This window comes from Dermochelys coriacea, chromosome 3 (genome assembly GCF_009764565.3).
Source record: "Dermochelys coriacea isolate rDerCor1 chromosome 3, rDerCor1.pri.v4, whole genome shotgun sequence".
NCBI lineage: Eukaryota > Metazoa > Chordata > Testudines > Dermochelyidae > Dermochelys > Dermochelys coriacea.
Window position 1 is genome coordinate 158,040,105 of NC_050070.1, and position 22,073 is coordinate 158,062,177.

The 22,073-nt window shown below is 41.3% G+C and overlaps 1 protein-coding gene across 9 annotated transcripts in view; it reads left to right on the top strand.

Moving 5' to 3' along the window:
- LCLAT1 (lysocardiolipin acyltransferase 1) overlaps positions 1-22,073 on the top strand; it is a 209,723-nt gene that overhangs the window by 126,700 nt on the left and 60,950 nt on the right. For 7 of the 9 annotated variants that reach the window (XM_038396929.2, XM_043511644.1, XM_038396934.2 and 4 more), the window contains one exon: positions 13,879-13,995. The exons of 1 other annotated variant lie outside the window; for it this stretch is intronic. In XM_038396929.2, coding sequence (XP_038252857.1) covers positions 13,879-13,995 — 117 coding nt within the window. Of the gene's footprint in view, positions 1-13,878; positions 13,996-15,201; positions 15,323-22,073 lie in introns of all 9 variants that reach the window. One more of the 9 variants, XR_006280198.1, reaches the window with a different exon arrangement.

Here is a 22,073-nt window from a genome sequence, read left to right on the forward strand (position 1 = left end):
AGCAGAAGTCTAAGTCATATTCTTTTGATAAAACAAGCTTTATTATTAATAGAGGGAAAATCAAATTAACACAGAGAATTTTGCTTAACATACCTCATCTGAATTCTTTGCAAAGCTCAGTGGGGTATGTGCACCTGGCTTAGTTGCAGTGGAAAAAGAAAATGCCTTACATTTCTAGAGACTACTGTCCACTCTTTCCCCTTTCATCAGGCAGCCTGAGCCACTCACTCTTTCTGTGTCTTAGGCCTTGTCTCAATGTGTAAATTGACAGATTTGGGTTAAACCAATGCAGTTTGCATGTGTAGACAAGGCCTTATGCCCCTCTACCAAGACTATTTGTCAAATCCCTACTCAGTGGTTTTATTTGATCTTGGAAGTGTTCTTTCCTGACCCTTAGCCACCTTAATAAGGCAAAGTGATTGAATTTTGATTTGTGTGTCCATTTTTCTCAGCTTAGGTGTTAGGTCATGTTAACTTAGTCTGTCTGTACACATATTGAATGTTAGTCTCTCATCTAAGTAGAACGTATTTGCCTCATAAGTTTCTCTTACCAATGTTTCCACTTGCTATGAAATACAAATTGACAGGTACGAAATTCTGTGTCCAGTGTGATAGATATGGCAATTTCCTGCAATATCCTGAACAAACGTTGTTGAAATAACTTTCATGTATCTTAGGAGTTTGTTATATTAAAAATGAAAATGTTCATGTATTATTGTGGGATTGTATGTTACATCTCTGGGGGAGACACGACTAATGTAAACCCTGAGAAGTATTATAAGCTTCAGGGACACTTTTATTCAGGGTTTTTGTTTTGTTTTTAATATGTTTTCTCTGTGCTTTCATCTGAGGAATTAATGTGCTTGCTTAGAAGGACCTGTGCATAACTGTGGGCAATTATGCTGTTCATAGCTTCCGGAGAGAAGGCAAAGCAGTCCTCTTTATGCATCTGATTTGCTGGGGAACTCGCAATGTAGGCAGGGAACTTCTGCAACCTGGAAAATCAGGAGGGAGAGACAGAGACAGAGAGTGACAGCTGAGGAGTCAGGAGCCTAGAACGGGTGCCCTTGCTAGAAAATAGAGGGGAAATACCAGCTGCAGTTACCCTGAACTATGGTGGCAGTGTATGTGGCTCTGTAACAGTGTGAATTATATGCCAACAGCTGTGAAAGCAAATATCCTAGAAGGAAAGAGCACAGAGAAAAGTCTTGATAGTCTTTTTGGAGAAGTAATAGCAGAAAAAGAGAGAGGGAAAATGAATTATGAACAGCTGAAGAAATATCGGCTGGTTGAGCTATGCAAAGAAAAGCAGCTCAAAACTGAGGAGCGGACGAAGACACAGCTAGTCGACTTGCAGTATCCTAACGACCAGAGGAGGAATTATGGTCCAAGTTCACGGGGAACATGAGCCCACTTGCAGAGGGTTCAGCAGGCAGGGAAGCTCTTGGAGCCAACTACCTGGAGGAAAGCAGGGAAGAGACGGACAGAAGCAGACAAACTACATCACTTCAACAGGGAACTGTGGATCAACAGTTAGCGCAGGAGAGGCTACAGCTGGAGAAGAACAATGTGAGTCTGGAAATTCAGCTGCTTGCAGAGCTAGAGCGACAATGTCAATTCAAGTGAGAGGAGGAGAGCAGGAGAGCCAGTGCCAGCACAAGGAGAGGGAGAAGAAGGATCATCAATATCAGCTTGAGATGTAAAAACTGCACCAGCAGGACTATAGTCTGATGAAGCCAGATCCTAGGAACCTTTCCCAATGGGTGGCATAGACTCCAAATTACTTCCTTGCTTTAGGAAGGGGGTTCACGTGGATGTGTTTCTGAAGGCTTTTGAAATGCAGTGTAAATTGAATAAGATGGGGCAGAAGGAATGGTACAGTATCTAGCTCCACCACTGTTAGGGACAAAAAGCCTTGTCCATTTTCACACATACAGACAAAGAGGACTATAAAGATTATGAGCTCAAATTAGGAGTTAGGTAGGGGTTTCAGTTCAAATTAGGGGTTAGGTAAGGAAATGGGGAACTGTTTGGGGGGTGCAAACTCAATGAGGCCTACGAATTAACAAGTATTGAACGGTTCTGTAAACTCTGCACCTCACTGCTCCATTCTTCTCTTCCCCGCTCCCTGAAATCATGATTAATAGACAAGAATCCTAGAGAAGTGACCGAACCTGGGAAATGAGCTAACCAATATGCAGATGGTCTGAGAGGAAAATCAAGGGAGATCGGGACAAAGCTGACCCACCCAGAAGGGAGAGGGAGAACTGGTTAAACCAGACCTGGGGAGGAGGCAAACCCTAACAGGCCCAAAAAAGGAACCCGGGGAGTTGATATATTTTTTTATTGCCACAAGTCTGACTTGCTGGGTAACGTACAGCGTAGGCATGGAGTTGGGCAGCCTGGAAAAGACCGTCAGGAGGCAGACACACATCGGTCTCCATCCAAGGGTAGTGTTGGCTGAGGAGCCAGGAGCCTAGAGTGGGTGTCCTTGCTGGCCCATGGAGGGGGTAATACAGGTGATAGCCGGTACTACCATATGTTCTATCATTGTCCTGTCAGAGGTAACCTTTTTTTCCCCCTCTTCAGTCTTTGACTTGTAAATCAATCTGTGTGCGCTTTATTTAGTAATTTATTTAGTAATTTAAGGCACAGTTTGGCAGTCTGTTCTCCCTGTTCAGTCCTCCAGAATATGCCAGGTGTCCTCTCAGTATGGATGGGACATGAGGCCTGCTCCAAGCTCACATCTTAATTACCAGGAGGGGTACCAAGATGTACAAAGGAGTAGGGGAGATGGGATGATGGCAATATCAGTAACATGACCTATTTATTCAATGACGATTGTTGCACAGATCCTGGATGAGAGGGAGGAAATTGAATGTCAGAACTTTAATGTTAGTACCTACTTTTGATCATTCAACTAAAAATTAACTCCTAAAAATAGCTTTGGGCTATTTTCTTTACGGTTTCATTTGAAATGGGTTCTTTGATTTTTTTGCTTTTATTATTGTTGCTGTTATGTAATTCCACAATAGAAGATTGTAGTGGTGGTGGGGAGTCCTGAGAGGTGGCAAGGTGAAACAAATACCGAAGTAACTGCAGACCTTTCAGATTAATTTATTACTAAAATTCCCAATTGATATTTAAAACATTTAAATAACGTTGGTATAATTTCTAACGTATACTCAGTCCCAATCAGTGTTTCTCTCCCGAAGACGCATGAAAGAGAAATTCATATTGAAAGCCATGGAAAAAATTGAGGTCTGCTGCCTTTAAGCCCATTGGGTTCAGTTTTCAAAAGCATCTTAAGTGACTTAAATCATTTAAGGTATACTTGAAAACTATATCCATCGCCAGTATGTGTCTGTACCTCCTTTTTTTTTTTTTTAATACATCAACAGGTATTCTAAACACACCAGTAGGTCTTGTCCCATAAATGTCAATGTATAGAAATACTTTGCGAAAACTCTACTGGCAAGGTTGATATTGCATGTGGGAAAGGTGGATCAGGTTGCCCAGCATTGCTATAATATGCAGCAGTAGGGTATCAAGTATATATTTCTCCCTTTACATGTGCTATTATGAGTCAGTAAAAATCATTATCCAAAATTAAATGTTCACAGTTTACACTGTTAGTACTTAGAATTATTTTGAAGCCAAACTATGAAATGCTGAATGGCCACCAACAAAAAGATGGATTGCAAAGACTTCTGAATTTCTTTCCAGCGAAAATATGGCAAACGCTAGGAGAGACTCTCATACAAATCTTACCATATTCTCATGAGCAATGTGAAATCCAAATGTGAAATATTTCCATGTGCTTCAGACTTGATGTTTGTGTGGTTTCATGAGATTGATATTATCTTCTGCCAACTTTTTCCTTTCTTGACTCTTTACATCTTTCAGTATTCTTTGGGTAAAATTCCTGTAAGACCCTAGTTGGCTCCAAAGTTTTCTGAAAAAATAGTTCATTTTTTTAAATAGCTGAATGACATCTGACTCTTAATAAGCAAAATTCATATTTTTGCCTCAGCAGTTTATCAGATCATTGCATTTTTCTATCTTTCAATTCGGAATATTCAAATTAAAGGATGTCTGACAGTAAATCAGCTCCAGTTCCAACTTCTGTGGTGGTCTTAGCATATATAATTTTAAAGTGACTTCTTGAAAAACATAATGCTTAATTTCAAAATAAATCCATCGGGTGGAATGGCAAATATCATGCTGTCCCTTCTTCCTTCCTTTTTTATTTATTTATTTTTTTAAAAGTAACTTGTTGATTCCTGGTATTCCCAGTGGCAGAGTCTAAGAATAACAGAGGTGTGATGCTTACAGTTTCTATGATAACTTTTATGTATATTAAGAGCATCACCTAGCCACCCTTCAAGATCGGCATGGAAACTCCCTCAATCTTTGTCACTTGCTAGTATAAATACTGTTCCCCAACAAACGTATGGAGGGTGCTCACTGAATGAATGGCTGTTGAATTTTATTACTTATTAATTATTTGTGTTACCACAGCACCTAGCCACCCTCATCATGGACCAGGACATCCTTGTGCTAGGCACTGTATAAACAGAACAAAAAATGGTCACTGCCCCAAAGAGTGTATAATCTAACGACAAGACGAGACAACACATGGATACAGACAGATGAGGGAGAACAGGGAAACACGTTCTTCTTCGAGTGCTGTCCCTGTGGGTGCTCCATTCCAGGTGACGGTGCATCCCGGCACTGTTGATCAGAGATCTTCGGTAGCAGTGCCTGGTCGGGACTCACGTGCTCAGCTGCTGTCTCGCAGTCTCGTTAGAATCTGCCTGAGCACGCGGGTCCCGCTCCACCCATAGTTCCTTCTCAACCATCCTCGGCTGAAGACAGGACTCGGGGGAGCGCTAACGCTCTTCCCTGGTCTCTGAAGGAAACAATCACAAAAATATAGTAGTAGTTAGTAACATCCCAATTGTTTCCCTTCCTTTAGAATAGTTACTTAGTTTAAAAAACAAAAAAAACAAAACTTTTTTCCTCAGGCTTGTCTCCCGCAGAGACACTCTCCCCCAGCACTTCAAGTTCTATAATGCCAGGGGCTTCAGGATTTAAGAAATGTGTCTCTTGTCAGGACACTATGCCAAAGTCCGATGGACATTCACGCTGCGTGAAGTGCTTAGGCGACACACACGTCCCTGCTAAGTGCCTCCATTGCACAAGCCTCAAAACCAGGGCTCATTGTGACAGGGACCTGTGGCTGAAAATGATTCTTATTCAGAAATCCCTGCAGCCGCCTCCGGAGAAGGGCACTGTTAAACCCTCTCCCTCACGCTCCCTGGCCAGGTCCGAACCTATTGGGAGCACGGCCTCACCCTCTCAGGCAGGGCAAGAAGCCCAACTGTCTCAAAGTGGAGACTTTAACAAGGGTAAAGGGTCTCCTGCGAGATCCTGACCCTCAGTACTGTTAGCGCCGAAGACAGGAGTCTCCGACTGTCCCAGCACTTCAGCGGCTTTCGCAGAGTGCAGAGGCAGGGACACGACTTCCCGTGCAGGGAAGATGTCCTCGGCACCAGACCCTTTGGCACCAAAAATAGACCCGGTGCCAACAGCGCGCTCTACCCCGGTGCCGACAAGAATGTCGGCACCGAGCCTGCCCGCTGCTCATGCAGCAGCAGCGGACCTCCTGCAGGGTGCACACAAAAGACCCACAGCACCAGGGAAAGGTGAACAAAAGTCTTTGCATGCCTCTGAGCACAGACCACGTGCAGCACACTCAGACCCAAGGGAACAGCAACAACAGTTCCTGAATCAAGATGATCTTTCACTGACACCTGAGCCTAACTCTCCGCTCCTGGATACACAGTGCTCACTCTTTGACTAGCCACTCTTCCCACCTGACCTGACCACCTTTACTGACAGCGAGCCTGATGTGCAACAACAGCAGGAGTTCTCTCCACCTGCCTCTCCTACTGTACCAGATTCTTTTACACCTCAGACCACGGCGAACAACCACCAGCCTCAGTTTCCCTATTCCCCCCCCCCCCCGTGGGCTACACCTAACTTCTCTCATCCAATGCCTTGGCCTCATTGGTACCCTTGGCCAGCTCCTACTGCCACTCACCCTCATGCTTCTTCCACCAGACCACAAGTTCCTTCTGCGCCTCCAGCTCCATCTACTTGTAGAGAGCCTGAACCCCGCTCTGAAGACGTGGGCCAGGGACCATACCATGATTTGCCGAACCCCAATTCTCCATCAGCTCCAGACAGAGCCCTCCTGCCTCCACCTCCACAGCATTTGGAGGACCTGAAACAGTTCTAGGAACTTTTCAAGAGGGTGGCAGTCAGCCAAGACATCGCTTTAATGGACGTCCAGGAGACACAACACAAACTCCTCAAAATCCTTCAACCCTCTGCGCCCTCAAAGATCATGCTTCCCATAAATGATGCGCTCCTAGAATCGGCTGACACTCTCTGGCAGACTCCAGCCTCTATCTTACCAACTTGCAAAAAGGCTGAATGCAAATATTATGTTCCTGGTAAGGACGTAGACTTTTTATTCTCTCACCCACGACCAATTCTCTTGTAGTGGATGCAGCGACTCGCAGAACAAAACAGCCACACTACCTGCCTACCCCACAAGACAAGGACCTCAAACGTCTTGACACCTTGGGCTGTAAGGTTTATACCTCCTCCACTTTGCAATTCAGAATTGCAAACTACTGCGCCCTATTTGCAAGCTATGACTTTGATAATTACAATAAACTCTTTGACTTTACCTCCCATATTCCAGAGGACAGGAGAGCAGACTTTAAGTCAATCCTTGTCAAAGGCTAATTTGTTTTCAGAATGGCCTTACAGGCATTTCTAGACATAGCAGATACAGCTGCCCAAAATACCGCAACTTCTCTGGTTATGTGCAGAGCTTCCTGGCTCTCTGCATCAGGTATCCCCAAAGATCTGAAGACCAAAGTGGAGGATCTCCCCTTTGATAAAGACAAACAAGATCTTTCACACCATGAAAGACTCTAGAGCAACCCTACGCACCCTGGGCTTCTACCCATCAATTCCGAGGAGACAACGGTATCAACCTTACCAAAGACCACGTACATAACAGTATCACCGGTCTCAGAACAGACCCTATGATGTGCCTAGGAATCACCCTAGACCTCCTAGGCGCAGACAAAACCAAGCGCAAACAGCTACTTCTCACCCACTGGGAAATAAACAACAAATTTGAAGCATTGGTCGAGGGTCTGCAGGACCACTCCTTGACTCCACTGCCAACTTGCTCATTTGGCCACCGCCTCCAGGCTTTCCATCATTCCTGGCAGCAGATTACACAGGACCGTTGGGTCCTAGAAATAGTTCAGTCCAGCTATTCCATCCCTTTTATATCCCACCCTCCTACCCTTCCCCCTTTCCCATCCCTCTTCAGGAACCCCTCTCACGAACACCTACTTTGCGTAGAAATGGATCACCTTCTTTGGATAGGTGTAGTGGAACCCGTGCCGACACAACGTCAAGGAAAAGGGTTCTACTCCCACTACTTTTTGACCCAGAAAAAGACGGGGATGGAGGCCTATACTAGACCTACGCCGACTGAACAAATTTGTAAGAGTACAAAAATTCAAGATGGTCACACTGGGCACAATAATACCTGTGCTGGAACAAGGGGACTGGTTCACAGCCCTTGACCTACAGGATGTCTACTTTCACATATCCATTCATCCGGCCCACAGACACTTCCTATGCTTCACAATCGGACATGACCATTTCCAGTACAGAGTACTCCCTTTTGGACTGTCTACAGCACCGAGAGTATTCTCCAAAACCTTAGCTGAAGTTGTGACCCACCTCCGCAGACACAGGATCATACTTTTCTTCTATCAAGACTATTGCCTCATCAAGGGCAACTCATATGATGAGACACTTCGAGTTACCCATTTCACCATCTCAGTCTTCCACAGCTTGGACCTACAAATAAATGTCCAAAAATCCACCCTGAAGCCAAAACAGCAGATTTAATTCATTGGAGCTCATCTGGACTCAGTTCGAACCAGAGCCTCACTACCACACAACACAACACTACCTCGCTATCTTACACCTTATACGTACGCTCTCTGTTAGTCCCAGGATACTGACAAGAATTTGCCTACAGCTCCTTGGACACATGGCAGTCACCACCTTCTTGGTCAAGTACGCCAGGCTGCACATGAGATGTCTTCAGGGTTGGCTAAACTCAAACTACAAACCCAGCAGGCACAGCCTCTGCTCGCTGCTAACTCCTCCAGTGAATATACTATCTTCCCTGCAATGATGGGCAAGACCAGAGAACCTTCGCATAGGCATTCCCTTTCAACAACAATCCCCCACACTCATGCTCACCACGGACGCTTCCCTGATCGGTTGGGGAGCGCATCTGGAGTGACACATGGCACAAGGACGCTGGTCTCTGCCAGAGATGCGTCTACACATAAACCTCAGAGCTCAGAGCTGTGAGACAAGCCTGCCTCCACTTTCTTCCCCTTATAAAGAACAAATCTATCCAGGTCCTAACGGACAATATAGTGTGTATGTTTTACATCAACAGACAAGGGGGAGCTCGATCGCACTCCCTATGCATGGAAGCCATCTGATTATGGAATTGTGCATAGAGCACCACATACAAATTGTTAAGTCGTACCTACCCGGCTGTCACAATACTACCACCGATACACTCAGCAGACACTTTTCCTAAGAACATGAGTGGGAATTGCACCCCAAGATACTATAATAGCTCTTCTCCCAATGGGGCACCCTGTCAATAGATCTCTGTCACAACCCAGAATGGCAAATGCCACCTCTTCTTTTTCTCCAGAGCAGGATTTGGGACTACATCCCTAGGAGAAGCATTCCTCATCCCGTGAAATAACTCTCTCCTGTATGCCTTTCCACCGATCCCTCTAATACATAGGGTCCTACGCAAGATCAGAGACAACAAGGCCCAGGTCATACTCATTGTCCCGGCTTGGCCAAGACAGATATGGTACCCTACCTGCTCCACATGTCCATCCGTCCTCCACGGACTCTCCCCAATGGACCAGATCTCTTTTCCCAGGATAATGGACAAATTCTTCACTCCCAGCTCCAGAAACTCTACCTGACAGCATGGTTCCAGACCCATGAATTAGCCTGTTCTGAGCAAGTCCGATACATCCTCCTGAATAGTAGAAAAGACTCCACTCGTAAAACTTACCTGCAGAAGTGGAAGCGATTCTCCCTGTGGTGTTCAAACAAACATTTTATCACCCCATATCATGACCCTTCCTAACATCTTAGACTACCTCCTGAAACTAAAACAGGACTGACTCTCACTCAGCTCCATCAGGGTACATCTAGTGGCCCTTACTACCTTCCGTGATTCGTGAGACGGATTTTCACTCTTTGCCTACCCCACTATAAAATGCTTCCTATGGGCCTACAAAATCTCTACCCTGAGATTTATCTATCTGCAGCTGCATGGAATCTCAATCTCGTTCTTCACAGTCTTATGAAATCTCCATTGGAGCCTTTAGCTGCTTCATTTCTTCTTCTTATGTCCATGAAGATAGCCTTCTTGGTTGCTTTAACATCAGCAAGGCGGGTAGGGGAAATCGGCACCCTGATGGCCTACCCTCCCTATATAACCTTCTCCAAAGACAAAGTTACCCTGCAATCCCACCCTAAATTTCTCCCTAAAGTGATATCAACCAATATACTTACCTACATTCTATCCCAAACTTCACAAGACTCCACACAAGGCAATGCTGCATACCCTCGATGTCGGACGAGTACCGGCCTTCTATTTAGACAGGACTAAACCATTTTGTAAGTCGTCCTTCTTATTTGTCTCACTACCGAGCGATCAAAGGGTGCGGCACTTTCTAAACAATGACTTTCCAAGTGGATCTCTGACTGCATCAGATCCTGTTATCGCATTCAAAATGCTCAACCACCCGAAGGCATCAGAACTCATTCTACTCGAGCCATGTCAGCATCCATTGCTTTCCTCCATAATGTAACCGTTCTGATATCTATAAGGTGGCCCGTGGTCATCTGAACACACATTTACTAAACACTATGCTATCACACAGGATACCATGGCAGTCACAATAGTAGGCCATACAGTACTGTCTACAGTACTCACTGCTGCAACTCCAAAGTCCCACCAGCCTTAGTCGGTACTGCTTCACATTCACCTGGAGTGGAGCAGAACCCACAGGGTACTTCATGGGTACTGCTTAACAAGGACAGCACTCGAAGAAGAAGAGAAAGTTACTCACCTTGCAGTAACTGAGGTTCTTCAAGATGTGTGTCCGTGTGGGTGCTCCACTCCCCACCCTCCTCCCCTCTACTTTGAAATTCTGTACTGACTTCTCCATGGTAGAGAAGGAACTGAGAGGGGCGCGGGACGTGCACGCTCAGGCAGATTCTAACGAGACCGAGAGACAGCAGCTGAGTACGTGCGTCCCGACCAGGCACTGGTACAAAAGATCTCCGATCAACGCCAGGATGCACAGTCACCTGGAGTGGAGCACCCACAGGGGGACACATCTCGAAGAACCTCAGTTACTGCAAGGTGAGTAACTTTCTCATACTGTTTAGCCTGAAAGGCAATGGTGTCCATGCACCAAGGGTTAATTAAGTTTTTTTGTCGGCTTTTATAGCAAAGGAGAGTTTTAAAGGAGGGCTTTGAAGGAGAATAATGAGGTAGCATTGTGGATGTTTACAGAGAGCTCTTCCCAAGTGAGAGGGACTGCCAGGGAGAAAGTACAGAGGTGCTTGGTTGAAAATGACACCAGTGATGGAGGCCCTAGGTCTTATTTACTGCACACTATTCAAACCCTGCTCTGAAGATAGAATTAAGTTCCTTATGGGCTTTTCTGTGACATCTCGCTAAAATATGAGTGCTTCACGAACAGTAATGAATTTATTTTCACAACCCACTATGAGGTGAGATACTATTTATCCCCATTTTACAGGTAGGAATTGAGACATAAGGAGACTACGGTCAAAAGTGACCACTAATACTGAGTGCCTAATCTGAGATGCATCGGGCCTGCTTTTCAGGCTACATAGCAGTATGTGATACTTAATATGTTCAAAGCACAACTCCCATTGATTTCAGTTGTAGCTGAGTGCTCAGCCCCTGTTCTTAAGTTGGGGATCCAGAAAAGGAAGAACATACAATTAATAAAAAGAAAAGGAGTACTTATGGCATCTTAGAGACTAACAAATTTATTTGAGCATAAGCTTTCGTGAGCTACACTGCATCCGATTCAGTGAGCATTCAGCAGTCTTAACCGTGAGACCACCCTTTCTCTTCCTGCATTTCCCTGCCTCATTTGTTACACACTTCCCAACTTCTGCAACAAATAAAGCAGGGGTCCTAGAGACAGCAGTCTCCTTTAATACACAGACATTACTCATTCCCAGAGCAAATTTTTCCAGTGGGAAAAGCAGTGTGTGACCATGTAATTAAAGACTGTATCATAAGGCATTTGCACCAGGGGGCAAATTAAGTTTGCACATGCAACCGTAATTCTGGCATTTCCTAACTTTTGAGTGCTTGACTTGCAACCTTGATAATGTTCTTTTAACATAGCTCTTTTGGGATGTTATATATAGATATTGTCTGCTCATCATCCTTTTCATTGACTGATATTTTTCTAGTCTTCCAGTTTTCAAAATGTCAGGAACACAAATAGTCAAACATCAGTTAGAACGCTCAGCAACAAGTTCTGTGTCTGCTTAGAGCTCTTTGTTGTCATATGCACTCTGACTGCACTAAGCCAGGACCACTCTTGGACACCTCCTCACATCAGTCTGAAGTTCCCCCCTTTTATTTAGCAATATGTGAAGGATAGGAAGGCTGCAACTTCCCAAACATCCATTCATCATTCCCCTCCCACTTGGTGCAGAGACCCTGCCTAGAATTAAAATTGTTTCTCTAGACCTCTGTCAAAAGTAGGGTATTAATGAAGTTAGCAGAACTGTTTTAAAACTCTTTAAGCATGGACCAGTTAGCCATTGTGGATGAGGGTTCTCGGTGAAAGATTTTTTCAGCTATTTTAATGTTTCTCAGATTTCCTAGGTTTGAAGGCTTTTCTTTTAACTATAATGTTTTTTTTAATGTAGCTTTATGCGTTGGCAAATTGGAAGAAAATATGTTTGGACTCCTTTGTTTGCATTAATTACTTGTTCCCTGGAAATACTCCATAGTATGCCATAGTGGTTGCTGAGTAGTAGCTATTATTGTCTCCAAATTAGGTGGTCAGTAAGTCTCTGCTCTACTGTTAATTTTTTAAGGGCAACATCCATGAAAGATTGTATTCTGTATCGTATGTAGTGCATTTTTGCTTGTTAAGTTGAAAACTTATTTAGCACATTGCTATTGCATAGTATGTTCATTAACCAATGGGAGGTTCTCTATATAAAGTAATGTATCTACCAGTGAGCAATAGAGAGAGCATGTGGTTTAGAATAAAAAGAGGCAGACTTGGCACAAATGAGCAGAGTGCCTTACTAACACAATGATTGGGACTAATCTCTACACTCATGCCTTTGGTTTTTGTTTGACAAATGAATTAGGTGACAAAGCTTGACGAAATTAAAAGGAAAAGAAATGATCTGTACTTGATCAATTTTGCTAGCTTATTAAGCAACAACGGGCTTTCCATTAGCATTCTCATCTCTATTCTCTGTTAGCCGTGGTTGATTCTAATAAGAACTCAGTTTTCTATGTGCATTGGGTTTTGTATTGATCAGACACAGATCTTGTTCCAGACCTCTGTGGCTGGACTGTCCCCTTTTGAACACCAAAGGTGTTGTATAATAAATACATTCAATTAAATAGTTTTTCCTCATGTTGGCATGGGGAGATCCTAGGTGTCTTTTGGCTTAGTGACCATGAAGATGCAATGACACCAATGGAATGCAGCAAGCAAGGCTACTTTAATTTGAGCAGACAGTTTGAAGAATTCTCCCACACATGCTATAAAACAAGTGGATTCATGTCCACTCGTCAGTTTTTCTTTTTTGTGTCTGTCTTGGTTTGCTGAGTGGGATGTGTAGTAATTATTTCTGAAGAGTTGTGCAGTTACTTTGCATGCAGGATTCTTGCTGCCAGACAGTGAAAATCTTTACTTCACCAGGTTTTCACCAGAACTGCTTTCAGGTGGCTTGTGAATACTGTGCTTACAAGAGCAAGTCCGTATTGCTGCAGAGGGGAATTGGTTGAAAATCTAATGTACTGTATATAAGTGCAACTCAAATTTATGACTAGACTAGTGACTAAAGCCTGTCAAGTTAAAAGTGAGTAAGCTGGTTGACGAGCGTTGATCTAGTGCAGTTGACTAATTGCTGCTTGTCTACATTTAGAAAACATAGCTTTTTTTTTCCCAGCTGCGAATAAGGTACTTATAACAATTCTGTTTGACACAAAACATTGATTTAAAGGTTCTCAATTAATAATATCAAAGCTTACACTATTACAAATTGTACCTTTTGAGTTAAAATGTCATTCCAGTTTCCAGCACTTATGTAACTTGTACATTGCAATAATCATTTTATTATGTCTTTCAATATATAGCTTTGGTAAATGTGAAAGACAGGTTAATTAAGAGTACACCAAAGAGTAAAAAGATTTTTTAAAATAATCATACAAGGAAAAAACCCTCACAAGTTGCTGTATCTCATGGTATTATGAATCTAACCAAAAGCACTGTTATAGTCTGCTGCCTTCAGAACAGTGCTACAGTGATGTACTCTGTGTGCTGCTGTTGTACTGGGGGCTGTTATAATATTATGAAACTTTATAACTCCTTCTAATATTCATGTTGTTAATGTTCGTTTTTTTTTTTTTTTAATCTTTAGCCAATACCAAAGCCCGCAGTAATGAATTTGCTGAAAAGAATGGACTCCGGAAATACAAATATGTCTTGCATCCACGAACTACTGGTTTCACTTTTGTAGTAGAACGTCTAAGGGAAGGTAACATTTCTTTAGATATGTATTTACCTTTCTCCTCTGCAGCTTCAAATAACTAAACTCAGGAAAGCCTGATAATTGACTTTAATAAACTAACTACTCCAAAATAGTATTAGAAATGCAATAGATACCCCATATGAGAAGACAACTTTCTTGTTTTCTGCCATGATTACGGTGTTTGCAGCATGGTGAGATTAGCAGCAGTCTTGTGTTTATAAGATATTAATATAATTTAGAACATCCACAATGAGACAAGAAACCACTCCCTTGCTCAAAAGTTTTTTTTAATACTATAGCTTGGTTAATGATTCAGTGCAGGAAAATAACTTTGGAAATCTCTAAGTAAGGCTAGCCTTAATGTCTGTACCTGTACTTAATCCTGGAAGAGGATTACTATTACTATTTATTTGTATTACAGTAGCATCTTGGGACCCCAGTCAGTGATCATGGCTCCGTTGAGCTGGGCACTGTATAAACATATAGCAAGACTGTCTCTTCTCCGAAAAGCTTATTGTCTGTCTATAAAATGGGACGCCAAGTGACTACAATAAATAATCAAGGGGAGCATAAAACAACAGAGTATTATGAACAACATAAGCAGTGGGTCATAACACACCATTGTTGAAATTTTAGTAGACATCTTAGGTTTTCACATACATTGCATGTTCTTTGTCTAACTTGTGGTAGTATGTAGTTCACTGTTACGTACACAGTTTAAAGGTTTGATTTGCTTAAAACTTCCTACAGTTAAGTCTGTCTTTGCTGTATTAATGCTATTATCTTGGGATCCTTTTTCAATTAAAGCAAGATTTTCAACTTGAAATCTAGTTAATTATAAAAAAAAAAGTTTAAAATCATTTCAGGTACTATACTTGTTCTGGGGTCACCTCCCCAATCCTTGTGGTTTTAAGTAATTTTCCTGTATTAATAAATCGTTTTTCTCTCATGTTGCTATGTAAAAAACATGCACAAACAGGGCAACTGATTATAAAGGGAAAACACTAAAAGTGATTTTATACGAAGTTCTTTCAGATGTACAAAGCTGGAGAAAAAAACCTGAAAAAACTAGTTTTTCTTCTGGTGTTTCAGATGCTGTATTTTTAAGTGTTACTTGTTTCTATAGGAGGCTCATTTTCAGACAAATGCAATGTTAAATTGAAATGTCCTTCCAAGTTCACTATTAACATTAAAGTATCTATGTATCTGTAGGTACGTCTACACAGCAGCTATACGCATGCTAGCTTTGAGCTAAAATAAGCAGTGTGGCTGTGGCAGCACTGGTGATGGCTATGGGTAACCAACTGGGTGCAATCCCATCTGAGAAATCTAGGTATGTACTTGGGGATGGCTAGCCCAAGCGGCTGCCCTTTCTGCTGTGTCGCACTGCTATTTTTAGCACACTGGCTAGATCAGAGTTAGTGTATGTATGTATATCCAAGCTGAGAATTTTACCTCCGAGCTGCGGTGTAGATGGACCATGGGGGAGTAAAAGGGGGGAGAGCCACTCAACTATTAGGTAGTCTAGCCTAATACTTCCCATTATAAAACCTTTATTTTCAGTTACATAGAGTTGTGAAGAAAATTAAGACCCCTAACGTTAAGGTGCTAGCCCTCTCTTCCCTGTTTCCACACGATTGTAATGGGATAGCAGTTACAATAACCCCAGAAATAGAATTGCATCTTCATTCTTGCTTGTGATTGCAGGCTGAAGGATGGTGTGTGATTTTAAGTTGGGGAGGTGGTGATGAAAACTTAAACATCATGTTTGTGTTTGAAAATATTCTTGCGCCTGTATGACAACCTTAATGCCCCATGGTTTCCCTGTGAATAAATTTTGGCTCATGGCAGTTTTCCATTCCTCATACTGAAATGCCTTTACTTCAAGCCTAAATACATTATTTAGTTCCGAAATAGGTCAGTGAAGAGGGGGAGAAATGCCATGAAGTTTAATTGCCTTTTTAACTTTGAAAAAATAAATTTAATTTGGCAAGAACCCTGATTAATATGCATTGCAAGCTGTAATATGAATGAATTACCTGTTACGTTATAAAAATAGCTGTTTGTGACCAATAAAAGTACTTGGAGAAGAAGCTGAAATAATAACCTTCAGGGAAAAGTTACTCACATCTCTTTGCATGAGTTTGGGTCTTAATGTGTGGTTTTCCTGAGTTTTATAATAGGAGGCAGATTACTGACGCTAATTATTAGCACTTTCTGTGCAACCCCCAAATCATGTGAGTGCACTTCTTCTTCCAGCATGGACTTAACTTTTAGACTCTCCTAGTTTCCCCATCTCTCTTTTATGTGGCCATGACTTACATCTGCTTTGCCTTATGTGCTTCCTATGTGAAACTGCTGCTAGTGTGGTTTCTGACTCCTTGCTGGGATTATGGGAACTAGGCAAATCCAACCTAACCTTCCCTAGCTGCATCAAAAATAGGCTGGCAAGTAGGATTGTTCTGGCAGAGCAGCTTCCCCTCTGAGCCTGAATGCATCATGTTTGTTGCATATCCCAGCTCTTTTATAGCTCCAGGAAGTGACCCCGAGCTCACTTGCAGACTCAGGCCCTCATACAACCTGAAGATTGCTGCTAATTTTTGTCCTGATCAAATTCCAATAAGAGGGAGACATCTTGTTATCCCAGTTCTAACAGGCTACATTACTGTTTTTCCTCGCGTAGTATTAATTCCATTCCTGTAAGCTTAAGTGTACCCTAGAGTAAATATAGACAATTAGATTGCATTAGATGCATAATTATTGATATATCCGATACATCCGATTGGTGACTGCAATTCCTGCTGCTTTTGAAGCATGAGGAAGACTTAAATTTAATTCTGAATAGATTCTTGGAGAAGTGTTTTCAGTTTTCTGCTTCTGCTCTACAGTAATTGTAAGCAGAATGATATAGTACAACTTCAGTCATTATTTTTCTCTGCATCTTAAAAGAAAATGCAGTTGCAAAATTAGGAAACTGAAGGAATGCTGAGAATATATGTTCTATACGTAGGTTCTGAAACTAGAGGTGCTGCCACACGCCCTAGCTTGAAGTGGTTTCCATCATACATAGGGTTTATAGTTTGGTTCAATGGCTCTCAGCACCCCCACTATACAAATTGTTCCAGCACCTATGGTTCTGTATGCTGTTAGTTTTAATTTTACATGATATAGAGACTGTCAGATGAAGGCATGGAAGATGAGTGAGGTGGCAGCAGAAAGCTGTACGAGAAATGAATAGGTGGAAAAAAGAAGTGTGGAGTACAACTAGAACATATGTACTTCTCATATTCAAGTAAAGAAAAATCATCTGATCCTGATAGTAATAACTGTGTTCTTGGTGATGTCTGAGTCTCTGCAATAGCTAATGCAGCTTTGTTGTCGCCTGCACTGATTTTTGTTGATGAATAGCACTCAAGCTATCATATTAACTTTTCTTCCCAACAGGCCATATCTGGGAATCGATTTTGCAAGATGCAGAGAGCTCTGGACCCCATCTAGTAAAGCACTTAAGCATATAGTTAAACCTAAGCATGTAAATAGTGCCATTGACTGTTTATGTGGTTAAAGCATGTGCTTGAGCATTTCACTAGATGGGAGCCAGAGTGCTTAGTACTGTGGAGGATCCTTGTTGAGTGGACTAACCTCTGAAATACTGTCTGACGTACTCAAAACACAGTGGCTTTCGTTTGGTTTGCCATCGGCAGAAAGCTGTATCAAAAGAAAAGGAATGTGTGATTTTTTTTGTTTCTAAGTTAACACATTCAATAAGCTGCACCAATGGGCTCTCCTCTGCTGTTTTGAATTTTCTAGGGAAAACGACTAATCATTGCTTCCAAGATTTTTTTCCATTGTAAATGGGTCAAGTATGTCGATGCAGCAGCCTTTTTATTATTTTACTTCAAGGGACACTGCTGGGTTTGCTATTTCTAAGAAGTCTGTCTCATGAGTTCTGAATTGGGTTAAACAGGGGATTTTAAAATTACAAATTTCCATTTTAGTAATCCAAGATGTTCCTAACAGAGGGAAAAGATTTTTTTTTTAAAAAAACACAAACGATACTATTTTTCATCTTATTTATACTGTTTGCTTTTTGTAATTCACTTGACTTGCATAGTGAAAAAGAGTAGTCACTTTAAGTTACTTTTCACTTTAAGATTCTTGTACAAACAATGCTGGAGTATTTGTCTTATTTAAATCCAGCTAAAACTCTTCACACTTTATTATTTTTAATAAAATGAAGATACTTCTATTTGTTTTTGTAAAATCCTTTTAATCAGAACTAAATTTTGAGCCTAAAATACATCACAGGCAAAATGTTAAGGTGGGAATTTCAAAATTGCTCAGCGTTGGTCTATATCTGCTCCTGTTGAAAGCAATGGGAGTTTTACCATTGATTCCAATAAGAGCAGAATTAGGCCAATGATAAGTGTTTTTGAAGATCCCACCTCAGGGCACATTTTGTGCTTGTGAGTGAGAGTCAGAAAAGCAGCTCCTAATAGGAATCATAATTAAGTCTAAAGAAAAAGGAGTACTTGTGGCACCTTAGAGACTAACAAATTTATTAGAGCATAAGCTTTCGTGAGCTACAGCTCACTTCATCGGATGCCTTTTCATTGTAAGCCACAGTTTTGGGTACCTTCTAAATTGCTTCCAAAATTCTTTCCTGCTAAGAAGTTTTGAATGGGTGGTCTATCTGAAGAATATTTTGGCAGAACTTGGATTGAGTCAGGCAAATTTATCTCCCAAAATATGGGATTTTGAAAATGAGATGTACAGGAACACCTTCTTCTTCTTTTTTTTTTTTTAAGTCCTTTATTGAGCTCTCTCTCAGAAACAGCTTGAAATTTGGTTTTGTTTTATTATTGTTCTTTCCCAGATCTAGTATGTGCGATCACGTCTGAAAAGGTCTAAGTTTACTTTTGATTACAGGCTATTGGGTATTGCTGGGGTTCTTTTTTATAAAGCTTGTCTAAAGCCAAGTTGCACTGAAATCTCAGCGAGTTAAAATGCTCAATTTCAAGGAGATTGAAAGTCCATAATAGTTGATTTTGACTTTTGTGTTATCTAATTTCATTGAATTATATGGATTATCTTGACATAACATCTATAATTATTGTAAAATAGTCTGTTAATAAAATGGCTGTTCGCAAATGTTTTCTTAAAACCACCAAATGATTTTTAAATACTTTCTGAAAACTCAGGAAATTCCCAGATTCAGTTTAAGATATAGTTAAGGTTGTAAATAAATATTATGTGAAAATATCATTAGAACATAATTATTAAAAATTTGGATAGATCGTTTATAATTGTTTTTACAAACAACTTTAACTGGCAGGGCTCATTTTCTATTTGTCCATCAACAATCCCTCACACCCAACACTTGTTCCTCAACCACATTTCAATACCACAGAGCCTCAATTATCATACGTTAAATACAGTAAAGTATAAAGATCCATGACTGGTGGGGTTACCTCAGGATTTCCACTTCAGATTTTAACTCTGGTTCATACTAAAACTAACATGAACATGCTGCAGATAAGATCTTCCAACTGCCAAAAAAGCAAAAGAGATAAAATTTAATATGTGCCTTCCTCCACTTCACTTGCTTGTTGACAGCAAGAAACATGAACATCTCACCTATCTCTCTACAATCAGTCCAAAAACAAAAGTATTTTTTGTCTGAAAATGAGTAGATCTCATATACATACACACTCTCATCTGTTCAGAAATGAAAGTCGATATCTTCTGGTATCTTTGCCTGAGCAGTAATTGAATTGCCTTTCAGTGATAGCACTGAATACCTACATATAAAGAAAAGTGTTCTTTGCTTGGCAATATATTTGGATATTTATATGCAGACTGTAATTCCTGTCTGCAAACAGGGTTAGACTCCAGTGGAGCAGTTGGTTGGCAATTTTGTAGATTCCTACAGTACTTCAGAGATCCTTTCTGGAAACTATTTTGCAAACTCCACCAGTGTATGTAAATCATATTTATACACTTAATGTTTGCACCAAATATTAGTGCACAATATTCTGTACTTGTGTAGTATCTTTCGGTATGTCCACAAAGCAATTAAAAACTCACAGCTGGCCCATGCCAGCTGCCTTGCTTTGTAGATGTTTAGGCTCAGGCTGCAGCCTGAGCTCTGAGACCCTCCCTCCTCACTGGTTCCTAGATCCTGGGCTGCACCCTGAGACCAAATGTCTACATTGCAATTAAACAGCCCCTTAGCTTGAGCCCGAGTCAGCTGGCACAGGCCAGCCACGGGTTTTTAGTTGCATTGTAGACATACCCTTTGAGCCAAGATCTAAAAACACTTCATATAAACTTATCCATAAATAAATCTTACAACATTATCCAGGACAGGTAATTGTTGTTAATAATCCTAGTTCATTATTTCCTAAAAAGTTGTCACAACTCTGTTACTGTTTACCTCCTCTGGTGAGATCTGGAGTGCTCAACCAACTTAACAGCATATGCATAGAAGTGGAACCTGATTGGCTATCATTATATTCACGTCTCAGGATGTGAATGTAAGATGTTTATTTTAACCTGTAAAGTCCTAAATAGTTTAAAATCTAACTGTTTGAGGCACCGCTTTCATATTTTTATGCCGTGCCACAGTTATGGTCAGCAGAGTCACTCAAGTAGGAATCTGTTTGTAAAAGAAGGAACTACAGAAGGGTGTTCAGAGTCTCAGCTTTGGAATTCACTAACAGGACCTTCATGTCCTGTAACAGCCAAAATATTCTGATCTTTGGAATATGGTGCAGAGCCCGTTTTCTTATTTAGGCTTGAAGAGAGCTGACCATAAGGGATGTTATTGTGGGTGTGATGGTGTATTAATGGGGAATATTAACTTAATAGCTCTAGATGGCCATTTTCTGATTATGAAGAAGCTTCTGGTCTTTGTTTCAATATTATGTCAAAGGCACCTAAAGCCTAGGCTGCATGCTATTTAAGACAAAATCTGAGTGCATTTTTCTCTTAGTATATTAGTTTTAAAAGGAAAACTGTTACACTTTTGGATTCATAGCCATAATAGAGAGATTTCTGAATATATCAGATGAAAATGCTGAGAATGTATAGAACATTAAATATCTTCCTATAATTGGTAAGTATCCAAGGTTTATTTCCTCTCCCAAGTAAATCTTGGATGAAACACAGAAGACTTGATACCAAAGGAGAAGTCAGTATTTGCTTATTGAACAACATCTTGTGAGGTGCTGAAATCCAATAATTACAGCAGGCAGTTTGCAGGAGTATGCCCATATTTACTTCTGGGTAAATTAAGGTACAGAAGGTGTGACCAGCTCAAAGCTCCGCATCATGTCAAAATTGGGATTTATGGAGAGTAAGTTGCATTGTTTAGTGAAAGCTAGGTCATTTTTTATAATAAACGGAGTACTGACTCCTGAGGTGATATCCTGACCCCATTGAATTCAATAGTAAAACTTCCATTTACTTCAGTGAGGCTAGGATTTTAGGACATTCAGTGTCCCGCGCTAACCACTAGATATGTGTATGTTCAGCAGACTTGCTCAGTATGGGCTCTGGCCCACTTGTGGGAACCGGTCAGTTTTTGTGGAAACTGAAATGAGTCTGTTTTGAAAATAAGAACATGCAAATAGATGCATGGGAATTTTTTAGGTCCACTGTCTGCTTGATCCAGCTTCAAGTACAATTTCTCATTCATCCAGCAGGATTGCAGGACTGAGCAAAGTTTTCCCCTGCAGTGACTCCCAACAACTGGCCATGAAGTCAGTGAAACTCTCCTCTTCTATTTACAACACTCCCTGTGATGGTACCCATCCAACGTTGTACCACTAAGGATGACAAAGGGTGCAGATGTTCAAAAGTTTGAGAACTATTAGTGTACAGCTGTCAAGTGTACATTTGTCCTTCCCCACTCTGAACTCTAGGATACAGATGTGGGGACCTGCATGAAAAACTTCCTAAGCTTATTTTTACCAGCTTAGGTTAAAACTTCCCCAAGGTACGAACTAATTTACGTTTTGTCCCTGGACCTTACTGCTATCACCACCAAGCGTCTAACAAATATAATGGGGAAAGAGCCCACT